The 18,397-nt window shown below is 48.5% G+C and overlaps 2 protein-coding genes and 1 pseudogene across 2 annotated transcripts in view; 1 reads left to right on the top strand and 2 right to left on the bottom strand.

Annotated features, from left to right (window-relative positions):
• Srp68 (signal recognition particle 68) overlaps positions 1 to 6,472 on the bottom strand; it is a 29,013-nt gene extending 22,541 nt beyond the window's left edge. The window contains exons 1-2 of the mRNA XM_048451953.3: positions 6,280 to 6,472; positions 3,996 to 4,062 (exon numbers count right to left, since the gene is read on the bottom strand). Of these exons, the coding sequence (XP_048307910.2) occupies positions 3,996 to 4,062; positions 6,280 to 6,457 (245 nt within the window). The 5' untranslated portion in view covers positions 6,458 to 6,472. The remainder of the gene's footprint in view (positions 1 to 3,995; positions 4,063 to 6,279) is intronic.
• Positions 6,473 to 8,315: 1,843 nt separating this feature from the next.
• LOC125411611 (pre-mRNA-processing factor 17-like) lies at positions 8,316 to 10,185 on the bottom strand (annotated as a pseudogene).
• A 4,055-nt stretch (positions 10,186 to 14,240) lies between these two features.
• On the top strand, positions 14,241 to 17,628 carry Galr2 (galanin receptor 2). Its single transcript, XM_048452080.3, has 2 exons — positions 14,241 to 15,261; positions 16,456 to 17,628. Exons 1-2 carry the CDS (start codon positions 14,630 to 14,632, stop codon positions 17,204 to 17,206), a joined length of 1,383 nt encoding a protein of 460 aa, XP_048308037.2. The 5' UTR covers positions 14,241 to 14,629; the 3' UTR covers positions 17,207 to 17,628.
• Positions 17,629 to 18,397: the final 769 nt, after the last annotated feature.

Below are 18,397 nucleotides of genomic sequence, written 5' to 3'. Positions count from 1 at the left end.
TGGCCCAAGCAAGTATGGAACTCACCAGATAAACCAGGCTGACTTCAAATTCCAAGGTAATCCTCCTGCCTCTGTTTATCAAGTGCTAAGATTACATGTGTTAGCCAAACGTCTTGCTTAAAGTATTTAAATATTACCTCATTATCACAGGTATTTTAAAGATTTTTTTTAATTTTTATGTGTACGAGTGTTCTGCCTACATGCATGCCTATACACCACTTATGTGACTGGTACCCTCACAGGCTAGAGGAGGGTGTCAGATCCCATGAGACTGGAGTTACAGTCAGTTATGACCCATGATGTGGGACTCAAACTGGAGTCCTATGGAGGAGCACAGTCAGTGCTTTTAACTGCTGAGCCATCTCTCCAGCCTCCAGAATCACACACATCCCCCCCCCCCACGCACACACACTCCAGAGGGTTTCTCTGTAGCTTTGGAGCCTCTCCTGGAACTAGTTCTTTTAGACCAGGTTGGCCTTGAGCTCACAAAGATCCGCCTGCCTCTGCCTCCTGAGTGTTGGAATTAAAGGCGTGGCCACCACTGCCCAGCTATTCTTAATAGCTACCAGGACGAAGATTAAACATAAGAGCCAGGCACGGCGGCACGCACACACACACACACACGCACACACACACACACACACACACACAGCACGAAGACCAAGGCCAGGAGTTTAACACAAATGCTGTCTACACAGTCAGCCCGAGCTATGAGACCCTGTCCCAAAACCCCAAATAAATAAACAAATAGGTAGTAAAGTCTAAATCTGAAATCAAAATGCCCTTGATCCCTATTTATTTCTAGGTCTCTAGATTAACAAAGAGATTCGTCTGTTTTAGTTCCATTGTTGTAACTGTTTATAAATTCATATGCTATAAGGAACTCAAAAAAATGAAAGAAAGATGGAGCCAGCCCTGTGCTTTGGCCTGAGAGGAATACCAATAAGGGTGTGTAACTACAATCTCTGTCTAAGGAGCAAAGAGCTGGACAGGCTTCACACCAGGGAGTAGGCTAGAGCATAGCTCAACTTCTGTTGCTGGAAGGCAAAGAAACACACAAGAGAGCGAGAGAGCGAGAGACAGCCTCTGTGGAGGTGTGGCCTGCATGAGAGCACAGTTGTGGAGGAGCAGCAGCTGCTGTGCCAGACAAGTTCAGAGCTGCTCAAGTCCCCAACATAAGGACAGCACCAATCAGCATCTGCTTACTACCAACTGTCAGACTGGTGAGGCTTATCTTCATGAAAATCTGCTGTGTAAGAAAACCGTGAAGAGAGCTGCTCCCAACTAACATCCAGCTGCACCTGAATAACTGAAGTCATGTGACTAGACAATAACCAAATGCAACCCTAAACAAGGAAAGAACATGCTCAGAATTTCCTCCAGCATGGAGCAGTTAGCATACAAACATTTCCACAGGCTGCCAGGTTACGTTGGTGCAGGGGACCGAGTGAGTGTGAGCTCATTCTGTTAAAAGGGATATGTGTGCACCACGCACACACACACAAACTTCCTGTAACTAGAGTAGAACTTCCTTGCTCTCCTCACGCTGTTCCACTCGGCCCCTAACCCTAGTGACTCTTCCTCGGATGCCATCAATAGGTCAAAACTGGGGTCAGGGAGATGGCTCAGGGGGTAGACATCAGCTGACAACCCAACGACAAGCCAATAACCCGAGTTCCATGCTCGGGACTCACGTGGTGGAAGGAAGAGAACTGACTTCCTCAGGCTGTCCCTTGACCTCTCCATGTGTGCCTTGGCACACACATACCCACATACAAACACATATGAACACAAAGCAATTAAAAACATACAAAGACGAAGGGCGAGAAAGAAGGCTTGATGGTTGAGATCACTTGCTGCCCTTCCTGAGGACCCGTGCTGCGTCCCCAGCGCCACATCAGGTGGCCAGTTCATAGCCTCCAGCAGTAACTCCAGCTCCAGGGAGCCTAATGCCTTCCTCTGCACTCCATGGGCACCGGCCCAAAAGGAACATCAGATTCCTTGGAACTGGAGTTACAGACAGTTGTCGAGCCACACAGTGAGATGCTGCTTCAAAACGCAAGACCTAGGGATGAACACAGCAACAGAGCACACACCAATGTGTCTAAGGTTCTGTATATAACCTCTGGTACCATAAAACAAACAAACAAAAAAACAACCTGAGACTGCCAGGAGTGGAGGCCCACACCTGAACTACCAGCATGCAGCAAGATGACTTAAGACAATCCGAGTTCAAGGCTAGCCTGGGTTACATAGCAATTCTGAGGTAAGAGTTATATAGTGAGACCACCTCCAAAAAAAGAAAACGTAAGTCAGGTGCTCACCTGTAAACCAGGCAGTTGGCAGGTATTAAGACAGTACGTTGGAGGCCACTGTACTACACAGACTCTGTTTTGAGAATACACTAACCCAACTACACACCTAAGACAGATGCACTCTGAGATGGGGCTGTAGCTTAGTAATAAAGATCTTGCCAAGCATGCAGTGGTCCTGAGTTCAATCCCAATAAAAATAAAGCTGCATTTGAAAAGGGTGCAATCTACTATATGTGAAAATATGACTACAATATACCTGATTTAATAAGGGAAGACTGGGGTCAGTTATGTCAAAGAGCCCATCTGAAAGGGTTACTGCTAACAAAGCCTCAATCAGTTTAAGCATCAAAATATTAGCTTATAAGTCATAAAACCAACTGCACACTATAAGCACGTACAGAATATACATGAATATGAGCCTAACAGGAACGCACATTCACAGAACTGGTGTGGGATTCCCCTCTGTATGCTGTGAATGCCATTATTTAATAAAGAAACTGTCTTGGCCTGTTATAGGGCAAAAGAATAGAGCTGGGGGGAGGGATGACAGGACTAAACTGAATGCTGGGAGAAGGAAGGCGGAGTTTAGAAAAGCAAGGAGCCCCACTAGTAAAGCCACAGTCTCATGGTGATACACAGATCAATAGAAATGGGTTAAATTAAGATGTAAGAGGTAGCCAATAAGAAACTAGAGCTAGGGCTGGAGAGATGGCTCAGCGGTTAAGAGCATTGCCTGCTCTTCGAAAGGTCCTGAGTTCAATTCCCAGCAACCACATGGTGGCTCACAACCATCTGTAATGAGGTCTGGTGCCCTCTTCTGGCCTGCAGGCATACACACAGACAGAATATTGTATACATAATAAATAAATATTAAAAAAAAAAAGAAACCAGAGCTAATAAGCCAACCAGTGACTTAATTAATACAGTTTCTGTGTGGTTATTTCGGGAGTCTGGGCAGCCAAAAAACGAACAGGTGGCCTCCCTAAAACAGAGAATCTCAGTTTTCTCCCATAAAATACTTTCAGAGTAAGAAGAGTGACTTTACCCACTCCCAACCTCCTTAGTCAAAGGCCACAACAGAGCTCAGCCAGGACATAAACCACACTGATTGTTATATTTTTATGTGTATGAGTGTTCTCCTGCAAGTACATCTGTGCACTAGATACACGCAGTGCTGGATGAGTGTTCACCTGCACATGTCTGTTCACTAGATGCATGCAGTGCTGGCAGTTGAAAGTTGAGGGCTTTCAACTCCCCGAGACTGAAGCATTTGGGTACCAGGAATCAAACCCAGGTCCTTTGGTGCTTTTAATCATCGAGTCATAAAATTTTAAGCCTCATATAATTTTAAAATTATACCAGGCAGTGGTGCACACCTTTAGTCCCAGCACTTGAAAAGAGGCAGACTGATCTCTGTGAGTCTTTGTAGGCTAGCCAGGTCTATAAAATGAATTCCAGGACAACCAGGATTGATACAAAGGGAAACACCATCTCAAAACAAACAAACAAAAAAACCAAAACAACAAAAAAAGAAATTACATACCTTTTGAAGACTCAATATAAATGCAATGCTGGACCATCTCAGCATACTTTTTTATACAGCAGTGAGCAGGAAATTAATGAAAGCAGTTGCATTATAAAGTATCACAATTACTGCCACATCGTGTTCAGGACACTGACCTGTACCGCTGGAAGTCTCCATGCCGTAAGCCATGCTGCTGCTGGGACTCCTTAATAATCTGAAGAACTGGAGCCGAGATCAAGGAAAAGCTTACAGCAGTGGTTCCCAGCCTTCCTAGGGCTGCGACCCTTTAATACAGATAGATCCTCATGTTGTGGTGACCCCTAACCATAAAATTGTTTTCATTGCTACTTCATGACTCTAGTTTTGCTACTGTTATGAATCATGATGTGAACACTTGTATTTTCCAATGGTCGTAGGCGACCCCCGTGAGCACCGTGAGAGCCTGAGGATGCTAACCCCGGGTTCTTTCGTCAACACTTTCAACGGTTATCTTGCCAAAGGACAAGGCTCAGTTTACAGAAGAGCGAACTGTCCCAGATGTTACTATTTTCAGACAAAAGGGGAGGGCAGGACGCTGAAACCTAGCAGATGAAACAAAGCTGCTGGATTTCAGTGCTGTCCACCCGGACCTCACACAGCACTCATACAAACAGACTGGTTATGTATGTCAGGGGCTAACTACACGTCTCAGTGCTGCCAGTGCTGGCCAAATTTAACCTTCCTTAACAGCCACAATGCTTCCAAAACCTATGATCAACGCATGTCAACCAAGATAAGCCAGTTTCAAAAAAAAAAAAAATTCCAACCAAGTTTTTCCTCCTTCCTGGGGTTCATAATAAAACTAGGGCATTCTAATATTTATTAAGAATGACACAAGTTGGAGAGATGGTTCAGTGGTTAAGAGCAGTGACTGCTCTTCCAGAGGACCTGGGTTCAATTCCCAACGCCCATATGGAAGCTCATAGCTGTCTGTAGCTCCAAGATCTGACACCCTCACACAAACATACAAGCAAGCAGAACATCAATGCACATATCAAAAAATCAAAAATCAAAAAATAAATGACGTAACACTACCAGAGCAAAAAGCAAAGCCACAAGTCCAGGAGAATTTACACAGAAAGCTAATGTTTTATTTCAGAAGTTCCTCTAAATCATCTCCATTTAATATGCATCTCAAAAAGCACAAAGGACCCAGGCAGTGGATAGTGTGCTTCTAATCTTAATCCTCAGGGTGGGAGGTACAGAGAGAGATTGAGCAGGAGTTCAAGGCCAGACTGGGCTACACTGCAAAAACACAAAAAATGGGCTGGAGAGACAGCTCAGAGGTTAAGAGCACTTCAGAGGAGCCCAGGTTCAACTCCCAGCAACCACATGGAGGCGCTTAACCATCTCTAACTTCAGTTCCAGGGAATCCAGTACCCTCTTTAGGCCTCTGTGGCCACCAGGCACACATGTAGTACACACACGTACACACACACACACACACACACACACACATGCAGGCGAACATGCGAACATACACACACACACAAACCACTTTAAAATATTTAAAAGCACACACAGAACCAAAAAATCATTTACTAATATTGCAACCACACAAATGATATATAAACTAATGAAAACCAGAAAATAACTCCTGAAAGCTGACAAGATTGCTCAGTCGTTAAAGGAGTTTTGTCTAAGCCTGAAGAGACGACTGTAATTCTCGAGAACCCATGGAAAAAGGCATGTGGTATGCATATGTCATCCCAGAGACAGAAAGATCCCTATAGTGAGCTCCTATCAAAGACGGTAAAATCCAGTTCTAGTGAGAGACCCAGTCTCAAAGAATACGGCAGAGAGTGAGTTAAGACAATGATGACCTCTGACCTGCACACACTACACCAGCACCTACACCCACGCGGACTCATACATCCAAGAAAGTAATTCCTCCAGCTCTTCGCGAATATCCCGACAAGACAAAATACCTACAGACCTACTCAGAAGACTACACACATGATATAAAACAAAGTAAACAGGTAAGAAGCCTTTCAAAGCACCCAGAACATAACAGCTGTCCGACGATGGCCCTACGCTGAAAGGTGAAGGCTGCGCTTTCCTCTCTACAGTTCAGGGGCTCGAAGTGCCAACCCGGCGCCCTGCAGGGTGGCCAGGGTGTCAACACCAGCTCAGTCCTCCAACTGGACATCTGAGGGGCAACGGAGGGAAGCTGCCCAACATCTACACACCACCTCGGGGAAAACCTTGGAAGGCCAGAAGCGTGCGAGGAAAGCCCGGACGAGAGGCAAACCTTGGTCCTGTGAGTGCCGAAAAGGAAGAGCAGAGGAACGCGCACGCCTCGGCCTCCGCAGCCCGGGGCCGGCACCCGCTGCCTCTCCCGCCCCCAGCCCTCCAGATCGACACGTAGTCATTGCTAGTTAGGCCACCGCTCTAGGATACTCTCCAAACTCAGGCTATCCCCGAATTCTTTGTTTGCCTTCGATCCGGCTGAAGGGCGTTCGTTTTCCTTATTCTCGTCTCCTCCGGCACCGCGTCCACCGCCGCTGCCGCCGCCTCCGCCGCTGCCGCCGCCGCCGCCGCCACCACCTCCACCCGGGACCTGCTTCTCAGCAGCCATCTTGCTCCTGCGCCGCAAAGCAGGACGGGATAGAGGAGACGAGAAGACGCACGGCGGGAGAGAGCGACTTCTTCCTGACCGGGCGACGGGACAGTGGCGGACTCCGCCGCCGACGGCGTTTTTCCTAAGCCTTCGCCGCGTGTTGGTGTGCGCCTGCGCGTCCCGGGTGGCTGTAGGTTCTGGTGTTCCAGAGGAGAGGGTTACCCCCACCTCCAGTCCACCAAGAGCTGGAGGACCCGAAAAAGACACCCGCCTCATGCATCCCTGCACCGGAGGGTGGTGGCGCGCGCCTCTAATCCCAGTACTGGGGAGGCTGAGGCTGGAGGATTGCCTCGAGTTCGAGGTCAGCCTGGACTGCATAATTAGATCTTATTTTAAAAAAATGGGGGTGGGGGGCGGGGGAAGAAAAAGCGACAGCCTAAACACTTGGGATTCGTAATTGCAATGTATTTCAGCTAGGGGACATTCTAGGGAGCGCCGGACTTGTATGTAACTGCACTCACCGTTTTTTTCTGAGGTTGATGGTGACAAACATTGACCTCAGCCAGAAAGCAGTGTCCCCAAGATTGCTTGAGACCTGTGACCTTGTCTAGATTGTGTGCCATCAGTCAGTCCAAGAACGCCATACATGAATTTTTGGGATTGGTCACACCCGGACTCTCGAGTCCTGAGGCTGTGCCAGGCCCTGTGCCAATCATTGCGGGTGCAAAGATGCTGGGCAAGAAACTCAATCTCTCCCTGAATCAGTTCCCTCATCTGTGACAATAGGACAGCCACGTAAAGTGGATGCTAAAATGGGCATGGCAACCACATGGTGGCTCACAACCATCTGTAATGAGGTCTGGTGCCCTCTTCTGGCCTTCAGGCACACACAGAATATTGTATACATAATAAATAAATATTTTAAAAAAATAAAATAAAATAAAATGGGCATGATAGCTCATGCCTATAATCCCAGGATCTAGAAGACTGAGGCAGGAGGACACAGAGTGCAAGGCCAGCTTTGCTACATAGTTAAGTTTGTGCCGCTCCTTTCCTTCCTTCCACTTCGGTTGCATGGCTAAGGGTCTGCTATCTTTTTTTTTAAATATTTATTTATTTATTATGTATACAATATTCTTTCTGTCTCTGTATATGCAACCATGTGGTTGCTGGGAATTGAACTCAGGACCTTTGGAAGAGCAGGCAATGCTCTTAACCACTGAGCCATCTCTCCAGCCCGTCTGCTATCTTTCGAGTCGTTAGTTACATCATTCCTCCAGGGACCCACATCCAGTAGGCATTTTTTGTTGTTGTTGTTACATTTTATTATCTCTTAGAAGCCTGTTCTTTTCTAACTAGAGAGAGAAGGGGAGTAGATCTGAATGGAATGGGAAATATAGAGTAACTGGAAAGAATAGAAGGAGGAGAATCATAATCATATTATTTGAGAAATATAACATATTTTCAATGATCCAGTAGGCATTTTTTAGACCCCCTATATGATCCTTTCAATAACATCTCAGGAAATACAAACTGCCTGCCAACAATAACTACCTGTTGAATATAGTTAGTTGTTATTCTTCACATCTTTGTAGATATAAATAACATCTACAAAGAACAAAATGAAGCCGCCAGTGAACTTGAGGCAAATTTACAATGCTCTTAACAACACCAGGAGTCAGCTTTCAGAAGGCCATAGATGGAAAGATTGCCTACAAATCAAATCATCATCCGACACATTCTAACATTTTGATAGTTAAATATGACACAGAATCAAAAATGATCCCAAATTGTGAATGGGCTAATCCCATTAGTCCCACAGTTTAGTGGGCCGTCCCAGCCACACGTGATGACCTTGGACGTTTCATGAGGCTGCCACACCCACCGCACCTACACACACTTTATCACAGGTTTTTAAACCAACTGTAGAGTTTTGTGGTCTTCCAGTCCCAAATGTTTAATTTTCCATTTCCATCTCCTGTGATCACACAGCTCATGTCTACCTGACGAACACAGCCTGCTGCCAGGTGGCCCTTACATTTTCTCCTTATTTCATCTGAATCTGTTCTGTGCTCCAGAATTAAGATTCGGCCGTCCGCTGACTGGCATGCTAGCTGTTTCCATTTGGAGACAAATCACTGCAGGCATTGAGTGCACACTGGGCTCTGTTGTGTACTTAAAACCCACAGTGATGTCCCATCCCCAAACTCAGGCTCTTATCATCAGACGTACTCACAAATCTTCAATTTTCATCAACAAAAACAACGGTGTTGACAGCTCCCAAATGCTGATCGTATTCCTGAACAATCTCTTCACTGCACAATCTTTCTTCCAGACGTCCCAGCCACAAAGAGATTTTGCTTGTCTTCATCAGGATTGAACCCGACACAATAGGGTGCTTTTCGGTTTGTAAATCTTGGCTTACCCTGTCCCGTCTCTGTGTCCCAGAGCTTCAGGCACCTGTCATAGGCTGCACTGAGGAACTGTGTCCCTGCAGTGTTGACGCAGATGTCCCTCACAGCTTTACTGTGATCGATAAATGTGTTCAGACAGCGCCGGTCTCCATAAACTTCCCATAGCTTAACTTTACAGTCCATGGAACAAGACAGCAGCAAACGTCCAGAAAGAGGAAACAGCCTGAACACACCGACACCCTTTGTGTCCAGACCACACATGAACTTGGGTTTTGGGAAGACAACATTTTCAGGTGGTCCAGACGACTGTAGATGATTAACACCGACATCCTGAGGTGTGTGCACGCAGGACCTGCCTTGAGCATCATACATTTCTTCAGCGTGTAAGATTGTCTTCTCCTCCCCAGGTCTCTCCTCTTCCTGTTTGCCTTTTTTTTCTGCCTCTTTTCTGTGTAAACGAAAGCTGCTTGTTCATTTCCCAGCTGCCCTGATTCAAATAATCACACAGAAACTATATTAATTACAACAGTGTTTGGCCAAATAGCTTAGGCATATTCCTAGCTAGCTCTTACACCTTAAATTAACCCATTTCTATTACTCTGTGTATCACCATGATGGTGTCGCCTACTGGTAAGGTTCTGGCATCTGTCTCCTTTGGCAGCCTCATGGCGTCTCTCCAACTCTGCCTACTCTCTCTATATATCTGTGTTCATATTTCCTGCCTGGCTTTACTCTGCTAAGCCCTTTGCCAAAACAGCTTTATTCATTAACCAATAAAAGCAACACACGCAGAAAGAAATCTCACATCATTGCTGTGATTTCATCCAACTCCTTTTGTTCTTCTTCTGAACATCTGACTACATCTTTTTCATCCACAAGTTTTGCCCATGGTCCCAAGAAATCATCAATATTAGATGCATCATTTTCTTTTAACTTTTTCCTCTTTTCTGCTTTCTTCTGACCAGTTTCAAATACAAACATTCTTCTTTGCCATTCATACATGAAGTCATTGATATGAGCTGGCCTAGGATATCCAGAAAGCTTATTTCTAGGAGCAGCCATAGGAGCAATCTCAAAGGTAGAATTATATTGAATTTCTTTGACAGCAGGGTCAAGGTGAACTCCAATCTCCAAATCTTCCTCAACTGCCACCTCCAGAGCCGAGTCACCGCCACTGTCTGAGAGGGCTTGGCTAAAGGCGATTTGGTCAAGTGCATGAGAGAGCCGGCGGCTGGCAGCGGACACCGACTGCCCTCACTGTCGGGGTCCGGTTCAGACCCATACGAAACAGCTAGAGCTGCGATCGCAGCGGACGTGACTGCAATAGATACTCTCTGCTGCGGTCAGGCCAGGGCGGAAGACGCAGCGACTCCCAGGACCTCGTTGGGTGCCAGATGTAGTGCAAATTCTAGTTGGTCTTAAGCTCATAGAAGCAGGGCAGCCAGCCACTAGTTCTTACCTCTACAGAATCCTCAGATCCAATGAGTACTCCTATCTCTGCAATCCTCAGACTGAATGGGCTTGAAATCCCGTCTCCACCCACTTTATATTCCTGTCTCCACCTCCCTAGGGCTGGGATTAAGGGTGTGGGCCACCTCCACCTCCTGGCTCTGTTTCTCTTTTAGACACATTCTAGCCCAGGGTGGCCTTGAACTCCTGATCTTCCTGCTTCTTCCTCCCCAGTGTGTGCCACCACTGTCTGACCTCTATGGTTCACTAGTGGCTAGCTCTGCCCTCTGACCTTCAGGCAAGCTTTATTTGTTAGAGCACAAACAAAATATCACCACATCTTTTAGTATATCAAACTGTTTCAATAACATGTATAACATGTATGGGTGAATGTGATGCTTGTCACCCAGCTTCAGGAATATACCGAAAAACAAGCAAATACTTTAGATGAGTGTGTGGTTTAGCGTGTGAACTGTGGTTTAAAGCTGCTAGGGAAGAAAGTACAATTATGTTAGCGTTCTAGTCAAAGTCTTTCAGAGCCTCCTCAGTTTACTAGACTAAATGCCACCACCCTCACAGTGGAGAAAGACAGGGCCAGGGATACTGCTCAGTTAGAGTGCTCCTCCAGCATGTATGAAGTCTTGGGCCTGAACCCCAACACTACATAATCCAGGCCTGAAATCCTAGCATGTCAGAGGGAGAGGCAGGAAGATCGAATGTTCCAGGTCTTTGGCCAGCCTGGTCACGTGAGACTCTGTCTCAGATACATGCAGTGGGAGGGGGAGGAGAAGGAGTGAAATGTGTGATGAGAAACAGGGCAAGAAAGAGGCTTAGCCTTTAAAAATACTTACTGCGCTTGCAGAGGACCCGGTTCTGTCCCAGCCCCCTCCCATTGGCTCTCAACAATCTATAATTCCAGTTCAAGGAGTCCTGAGCCCTTCTCTGGCCTCCACAGGTACCACATGCAGGTGTACATACAGATAAACAGGCACATACATACAATTAAAAATAACAGGCCTGGCTGGGCAGCGGTGGAGCATGCCTTTAATCCCAGCACTCGGGAGTCAGAGGCAGGTGGATCTCTGTGAGTTCAAGGCTAGCCTGGTCTACAGAGTAAGTTCCAGGACAGGCTCCAAAGTTATACAGAGAAACCGTGTCTCAAAAAGCCAAACGAACAAACAAAACAAAGGCCAGGCATGGTGGCACGTGCCTTTAATTCCAGCACTCAGAAGGCAGAGGCAGACGGAGCTCTGTGAATTGGAGACCAGCCTGGTCTACAAAGTGAGTCCCACAACATCCAGGACTACATAGAAGAGACTCTCCCCACCCCCCTAAAAAAACTACAAATTTTAATTTCTTTTTCAGATTTTTAATGAGTATGAGTGTTTGTTCGTGTGTCTGTGCACCCTGTGTGTGCAGCACCCTCAGAAGTCAGAAGAGGTATTAGATCTCCTGGAGTTGAAGTTTCAGATGGTTGTGAGCCACCCTGTGGGTGGGAACCGAACCCAGGTCCTCTGCAAGAGCAGCAAGCGCTCTGAACTGTGGAGTCATCTTTCCACCCTCACAAAAAGTCTGAAGGAAGTCTCGCCCGCCCTCAACAATTGTCACTTTCCTTGTTCGTTCAACTCAGCGACACCAACCGCAACTTAGGGGCACAGCCTCACTCCTACCTCACTCCCACCTTACCTAGTGTTCTCTCTTTATGTACTCTCCCCAGTAGTGGGCTGTTTCCTTGCCTCCACACCTATATTCAAATGTTTGGTGTGCATCTGGTGCATCTGTAGGCAGTGTTTTTCTGTGACCTGGCAGCTGCTCCCAAATAACCATACAGAGACTTATTATTAATTATAAATGCTCAGTCAATAGCTTAGAGTTGTCTTTAACTAGCTCTGGTAACTTAAATTAACCCATTCCCACTAATCTATGTGCTGTCCTGAGGCTAGTTTACTTCATGTATGAACTCCCCATGTTTCTTCTTTCACAACTGGCTCATGACTCTGGGGACCCAATGACTCTGCCCTTTCTTCTTCCCAGAGTCTCTCTGCCCTGAAAATCCTGCCAAGCCATCGGTCAATCAGCTTTTTATTAACAATTAGATCAAGACATCTTCACAGTGTGCAAAAGGATTGCTCCACGACACGTGTCATTTGTTTTATGTACACTGGTGTTTTGCCTGCATGTATGTCTGTGTGAGGGTGTCCCAGAACTGGAGTTGCAGACAGTTGTGAGCTGCCATGCAGGTGCTGGAAACTGAACCTGGATGAGCAGCCAGTGCTCTTAACCACTGAGCCATCTCTCCAGGCACTGGTTGTTTTGACAGTGTCTCATTGTGTTGTCCAGGCTAGTGTTGAATTACTGAACTCAAATGGTCTTTCTGCCCTGACTCCTAAGTAGCTGGGACCATAGATTTGCCTATGTGTCCTACCACATCCGGCTAAATAATTTTTCTTCTGTAGGGATATAACTTGGTGGTAGAATAATTGCCCAGAACACATGGAACCCTGAATTCAACGTCCAGGACACATACACACTGATAAATAATGTCTCCTTCCTTCCTTCCTTTCTTCCTTCCTTCCTTCCTTCCTTTCTTTCTTTCTTTCTTTTTTTCTTTCTCTTTGTGGTCTTGGCTGCCCTGGAACTCACTATGTAGCCCAGGCTGGCCTTGAATTCACAGAGACTCTCCTGCCTCTGCCTCCTGAGTGATGGGATTAAGGCTATGTACCACCACACCTGGCACATCCCCAGTCCTCTTAAGACGGGGTTTCGCTGAGTGGCTCAGGCTGGCCTAGAACTCACTCTGCAGCCCAGCTGGCCTTGAATCCTCCAACTTCAGCCTCTCGAGTGCTTACATTCCATGTCTGAGTCAACAAGCCCTACTCTAGGGAAAGAATGTTCTGATTAAGATCTGAATGGTTAGCAAGACTTGATCCACTAATAAACTGGCTTCCAGTTTCACACCTCCCTGTGTTTGGTTTGTGTGTGGGAGTGGGGTGTTTGTGCCTGTGTGAGTATATGTGCGCCGTATTTGTTCAGGAGCCTGTGGAGCTGAAGAGGGTATAGACCTGGAACTGGAGTTACCGGAAGTCATGGGTGTTGACATATGGGTGCTGGGGACCAAACCTGGGTCCTCTGCAAGAGCAGCAAGTGCTCTTAAATGCTGGGCCATCGTTCCAAACCTTCTAGCAGTCTTACCTCATGCTTCTTTGAAGGCAGTGTTTCCAGGCCCATTCCAGTCCCATAACGGAGGTGAAGTTCATAGGCTGGCAGCTGAAGGAGATCTCTGCATATCGGGGCTCTCTCCTGGACCCGGGATTAGACACAAACCACACCCAAACACCTGTTTTCACGGAGAGAGCCTTTATTAAGCAGAGGAGGGGGATTGAGGGGGGAGCTGAAATGACTGCTTTCTGACTCAGCAGCAAATGTAATTGCAGGTGTAGTTTTTAAGAGGAGAAGAAGGGGAGGTCTGTGTTAGAATGGGCCAGGATGTGACAGTAGAGGAGATAGGGGACAGGGACAAGGAAGGAGGGGGAGGGGACAGAGGTATTTGTCCCAGAGGGACAAAGAACTGCCTCTGGTTAGAGAGGACACAGATGTGGAACATAGGAAAATGGTGGTTTATAAAGGTACAAAGGGGAAATCCCAAATTAGGATGAGGTATTTAATTTTAATTGGGCATGTTAATTAGGTAGGCCAAAGGGGACTTACGATAGCTGGACTTTGGTAGTCTGCCTCGCGAGGAGGAAGTGGTTAAATGAGGGAATAGACGATGGGGGCCAGCAGTAGGAATGTAATCTAATGGATTTTAGCAAGGCAGAGGGAATGAGGGAGAAGGGCAAGGCTCCAGTGGGCTAGTGTCCCTTCAACAGTGGTGCATGTTCCGAGGGAAAACATCTGGTGGATGGATAAAAGGGAGCGAGATGAAAATACCCATTTTGGCCACAGGCATGTTGGTGCATGGCTGTAATTCCAGCAGTAGAGACTGAGGCAGAAGGGTTGTGGGTTCAAGGCCAACTGGGGCCCCACAGAGGCACCCAGTTTCAAAACAAACAATAAAAAAATCCTCCTTTCCTCCTCCTCAGGGTTTTACTCTTTGGAGTTCCTGTGCGGCAGGGTGAGGTGCTTCAAGGAGTCAGAATTGAAAAGAGGCATGGGCTGTATGGCTGGCCATTCCACTTTGTCAGTTGCGTGTGTGTTAGGGGCAGGACAAACAACGACCTGGACCCGGTGTCAGCCCGTTTATTCCGAGTAGTGGGGTGGATCTCTCAAGGGCACCCCACGTCCTGCCCGCACCCTGGTCTCTCCACCGCTCCAGGAGCGGTGTAACATGTCAGTGAGCGGACTCGGTCTAAAACCGGGCGAATCCCAGGACTGGAGCGCGGGAGCCGACAGCACCTCTCCTGGCGACAGGGCGCAGCGGGGGGACCGTCCTGCACTCCGGGTGCTCGCTCCTCCTCCCGTTCCCTGCGCACCCCTGCTCTCGCTCCTGGAACTGGGCAGAGTCTCTTGGGGCGCTGCAGCGAGGGAGCTGCGCGCTCACCAGGACCAGGACGGCTGCGGGAGCCGGGGCAGCGTCCGCTTCGGTGACACCATGAATGGCTCGGGCAGCCCGGGGACCGAGGACACCAGCCAGGAAGTCGGCAGCGGCGGCTGGCAGCCCGAGGCGGTCCTCGTACCCTTGCTTTTCGCGCTCATCTTCTTCGTGGGCACCGTGGGCAACGCGCTGGTTTTAGCCGTGCTGTTGCGCGGCGGCCAGGCAGTCAGCACCACCAACCTATTCATCCTCAACCTGGGCGTGGCCGACCTGTGCTTCATCCTGTGCTGCGTGCCTTTCCAGGCCACCATCTACACCCTGGACGGCTGGGTGTTCGGCTCGCTGCTCTGCAAGGCCGTTCATTTCCTCATCTTCCTCACCATGCACGCCAGCAGTTTCACACTGGCCGCCGTCTCTCTGGACAGGTGAGTGAGCATTCTGTTGTCTCTGAGACCTGGGTAACCTGATAGGGGCTTGCTTTGGATGGAGCCGCAACTTAGGGATCCAGGAGCGATGCGCAGCGTGGGCGAGAAGACTGAAATCACAGTGGCTTGAGGCAGTGATATCCAAGCGGGAGCGGAGGAGAAAAGGGATTTAAAGTCAGTGACTAAGACTGTTCCTCTATTAAGTTGGTCTTTGGACCTCAAAGGCTGGAGAAATCAGCTCCCTGGAGTCTTCACATTATTAGTGTTTGAGCTTAATGCCTCTATGAAACTCTACCGTCCTCAGAACTAGCGTGTAAGTAACTTGTTCGGGTAGCCAGATGGTAAATTGAGAGCTGCAGGGAAGCATCTGCTTCTTGGAGCCAAACTCAGGACCCGTTGTCTGGCGCCTTAGGCTTGGGACTGGGCTGTGTTTGGGAAGGATCCATGCTGAAGCCCAAGACAGTGTGAGTGGGGGCTCCTAGCTGTCCCCCAAACGCCCTCCAGGTCAAGGTTCCTGGCCAGAGAAGCCAGCGGTTTGTTGCTCCAGCTCTAGTTAAAGAGCAAAGAAAGAGAAACTTCTAGAATGCTCTGGAGGAATCTTGGCTGGAAAACATACTAGGAAATCCTGATCCAATTCTGTTATTTCCCTCCCCCTTTCCACACCACTTGGACCTCCCCACGGAAGAGCAGCCAAGAAGTGTCGTGATCCTACTCTCCTCCCATTTCCACCAAGTGCAGGTGTGGGTTCCAAGTCGGCTGGTGGGATGCACAGAACTGCTTTCTCCAGGAATTTCCTTGCTGTTCCTTAACCCAAGTTCTCTTCAGGTTGTCTGGCAGAGCCTCAGGCACTAGGAATGGGCTTCCCCAGGTTGTCACTAGAGCATAATAATCACTGCCCCCAGGAGTCCAGGCAAACTCTCCAACTTTTCGTCTTCGGTGGGTTTGGGGGTATCTTTTCGAGTGGAGTAAAGTGGTGGCACATTGTCAGAGACAGCCGAAGAACCGTCTAGACCCCCGCCTTGTTTGCTACCAGGTCCTGTCCTAATTCTAGGATCAAATTAGCATCAGAGGCACTGGGTCTGCCCTCCAGACATAGGCCATATAACCTTTTTATTAGATACCTTCTTCCAGAGTGAGGGTGGGGTTGGCGGTGGCCTAGCAGTGAACCCTCTCTTGCTTCCCACTGTTCCGCAGGTATCTGGCTATCCGCTACCCGCTGCATTCCCGCGAGCTGCGCACACCTCGAAACGCGCTGGCGGCCATCGGGCTCATCTGGGGGTTAGCGCTGCTCTTCTCCGGGCCCTATCTGAGCTACTACCGTCAGTCGCAGCTGGCCAACCTGACCGTGTGCCACCCAGCATGGAGCGCGCCTCGACGCCGCGCCATGGACCTCTGCACCTTCGTCTTCAGCTACCTGTTGCCGGTGCTGGTTCTCAGTCTGACCTATGCGCGCACCCTGCGCTACCTCTGGCGCACAGTCGACCCAGTGGCGGCAGGCTCAGGTTCCCAGCGCGCCAAACGCAAGGTGACACGCATGATCGTCATTGTCGCCGTGCTCTTCTGCCTATGTTGGATGCCTCATCACGCGCTTATCCTCTGCGTGTGGTTTGGTCGCTTCCCGCTCACGCGCGCCACTTATGCGCTGCGCATCCTCTCACACCTAGTTTCTTACGCCAACTCGTGTGTCAACCCCATCGTTTATGCGCTGGTCTCTAAGCATTTCCGCAAGGGTTTCCGCAAAATCTGCGCAGGCCTGCTGTGCCGCGGCCCGAGGCGAGCCTCAGGCCGAGTGTGCGTCTTGGCGCCTGGCAATCATAGTGGCAGTGTGCTGGACCGCGAATCCACAGATCTGACACACGTGAGTGAGGCGGCAGGGTCCCTTGTCCCAGCACCCGCGCTTCCCAACTGCACATCCTCAAGTAGGGCCCTCGATCCGGTTTATTAAATGATCAAAGGGCATCTAAAGACATCTGCAGTGTGACCTGAGGACACCTGGGGGTTATGCTGGGATGTTCGAGGGTTGCAGTCAAAGGCTCAGAATTGTAGGGAAACGTTCTCTGTTACTAAACCGCACAGATTGCTAGTCACGTGACATAAGCCTTCAATCCCAGCACTTGGAAAGTTGAAGCAGGAGAGAAGCAGGAGCCCTGGAGTTTGAGCCCCCCTTGAACTACATGAGATACAGTCTGAACGATAATAAAATTCTTAAAAGGCTCAAACCATTTCATATGCTGTTATGCACGTGGGATTTCTGATATGAAGCCCCAAGCCTGGGGTAAAAAGCCTCTGGGACTTTACAGGGTGTGGGAGACTCCTCCTAGTGGGGTGCAGGGTGCTTAGCTTAACCATTAAAAATTAAAGTCCCTAACTGAAGCTAGGGATTCAGTGTTGCCTAACATGTGCCCCCACAAGGTGCTAGCTGTACATACCTTGACTGACGGGCGACAAGTATCACTTGTGTTTGCATTCCTAGCTTGTCTATGCACAACCACACGGAGGGCACCCTGAGGTCTCGAAATCGGGGCAGCCTGACCAGTGCTCCACTCTGGGCCTTGTATTTGTTTCCCTGCCTACAACTGCACAGGATCAAGTAACCAGCATTTAAATTTTGCTTAGGGGTCAAAAAGTCACCTTCCAACAGGTTCCACTCCACATACACTACAGTGATTAATTCTAAGACTTCAGGTTGGGGCAAGTTAATTTGGCAGAACAGGGTTTCGGGTCACTGGTCTCTATCTGTCCCCAGTATTTAAGGAACAGCAAGGACATGGAGGTTGCCACTGCACATAATTGAGTGTGCTGACTTTTGTCAAAGGCACCACTAAAGCACACAGCCTGCACCCCAACCCTAATTAGGGCTTGTAGAAGAGACACAGTGAGGCTGGAGAGATGGCTCAGTGGTTAAGAACAACTCTTTCGGAGGTTCTGAGTTCAGTTCCCAACGAACACATCGTGGGCCACAATCTGTAATGGGATCTGAAGCCCTCTTCCGGTATGTGGCATACAGACAGAACACCCGTACATAAATAAAAGTAGAAAGGAAAGGAGACAAAGATCCCAGGCTTGCCTCATAGGACAGTGAGTTCCAGGTGCTGGAAATAGAGCAGGAGGGGACACCGAGGCAGGTGCGGTGGCT

Source organism: Myodes glareolus, chromosome 9, assembly GCF_982192425.1.
Source record: "Myodes glareolus chromosome 9, mMyoGla1.1, whole genome shotgun sequence".
In the NCBI taxonomy this organism is placed as follows: Eukaryota; Metazoa; Chordata; class Mammalia; order Rodentia; family Cricetidae; genus Myodes; species Myodes glareolus.
The sequence above is the reverse complement of the archived record's forward strand: the minus strand, read 5'-3'. Positions and strand labels throughout refer to the sequence as shown.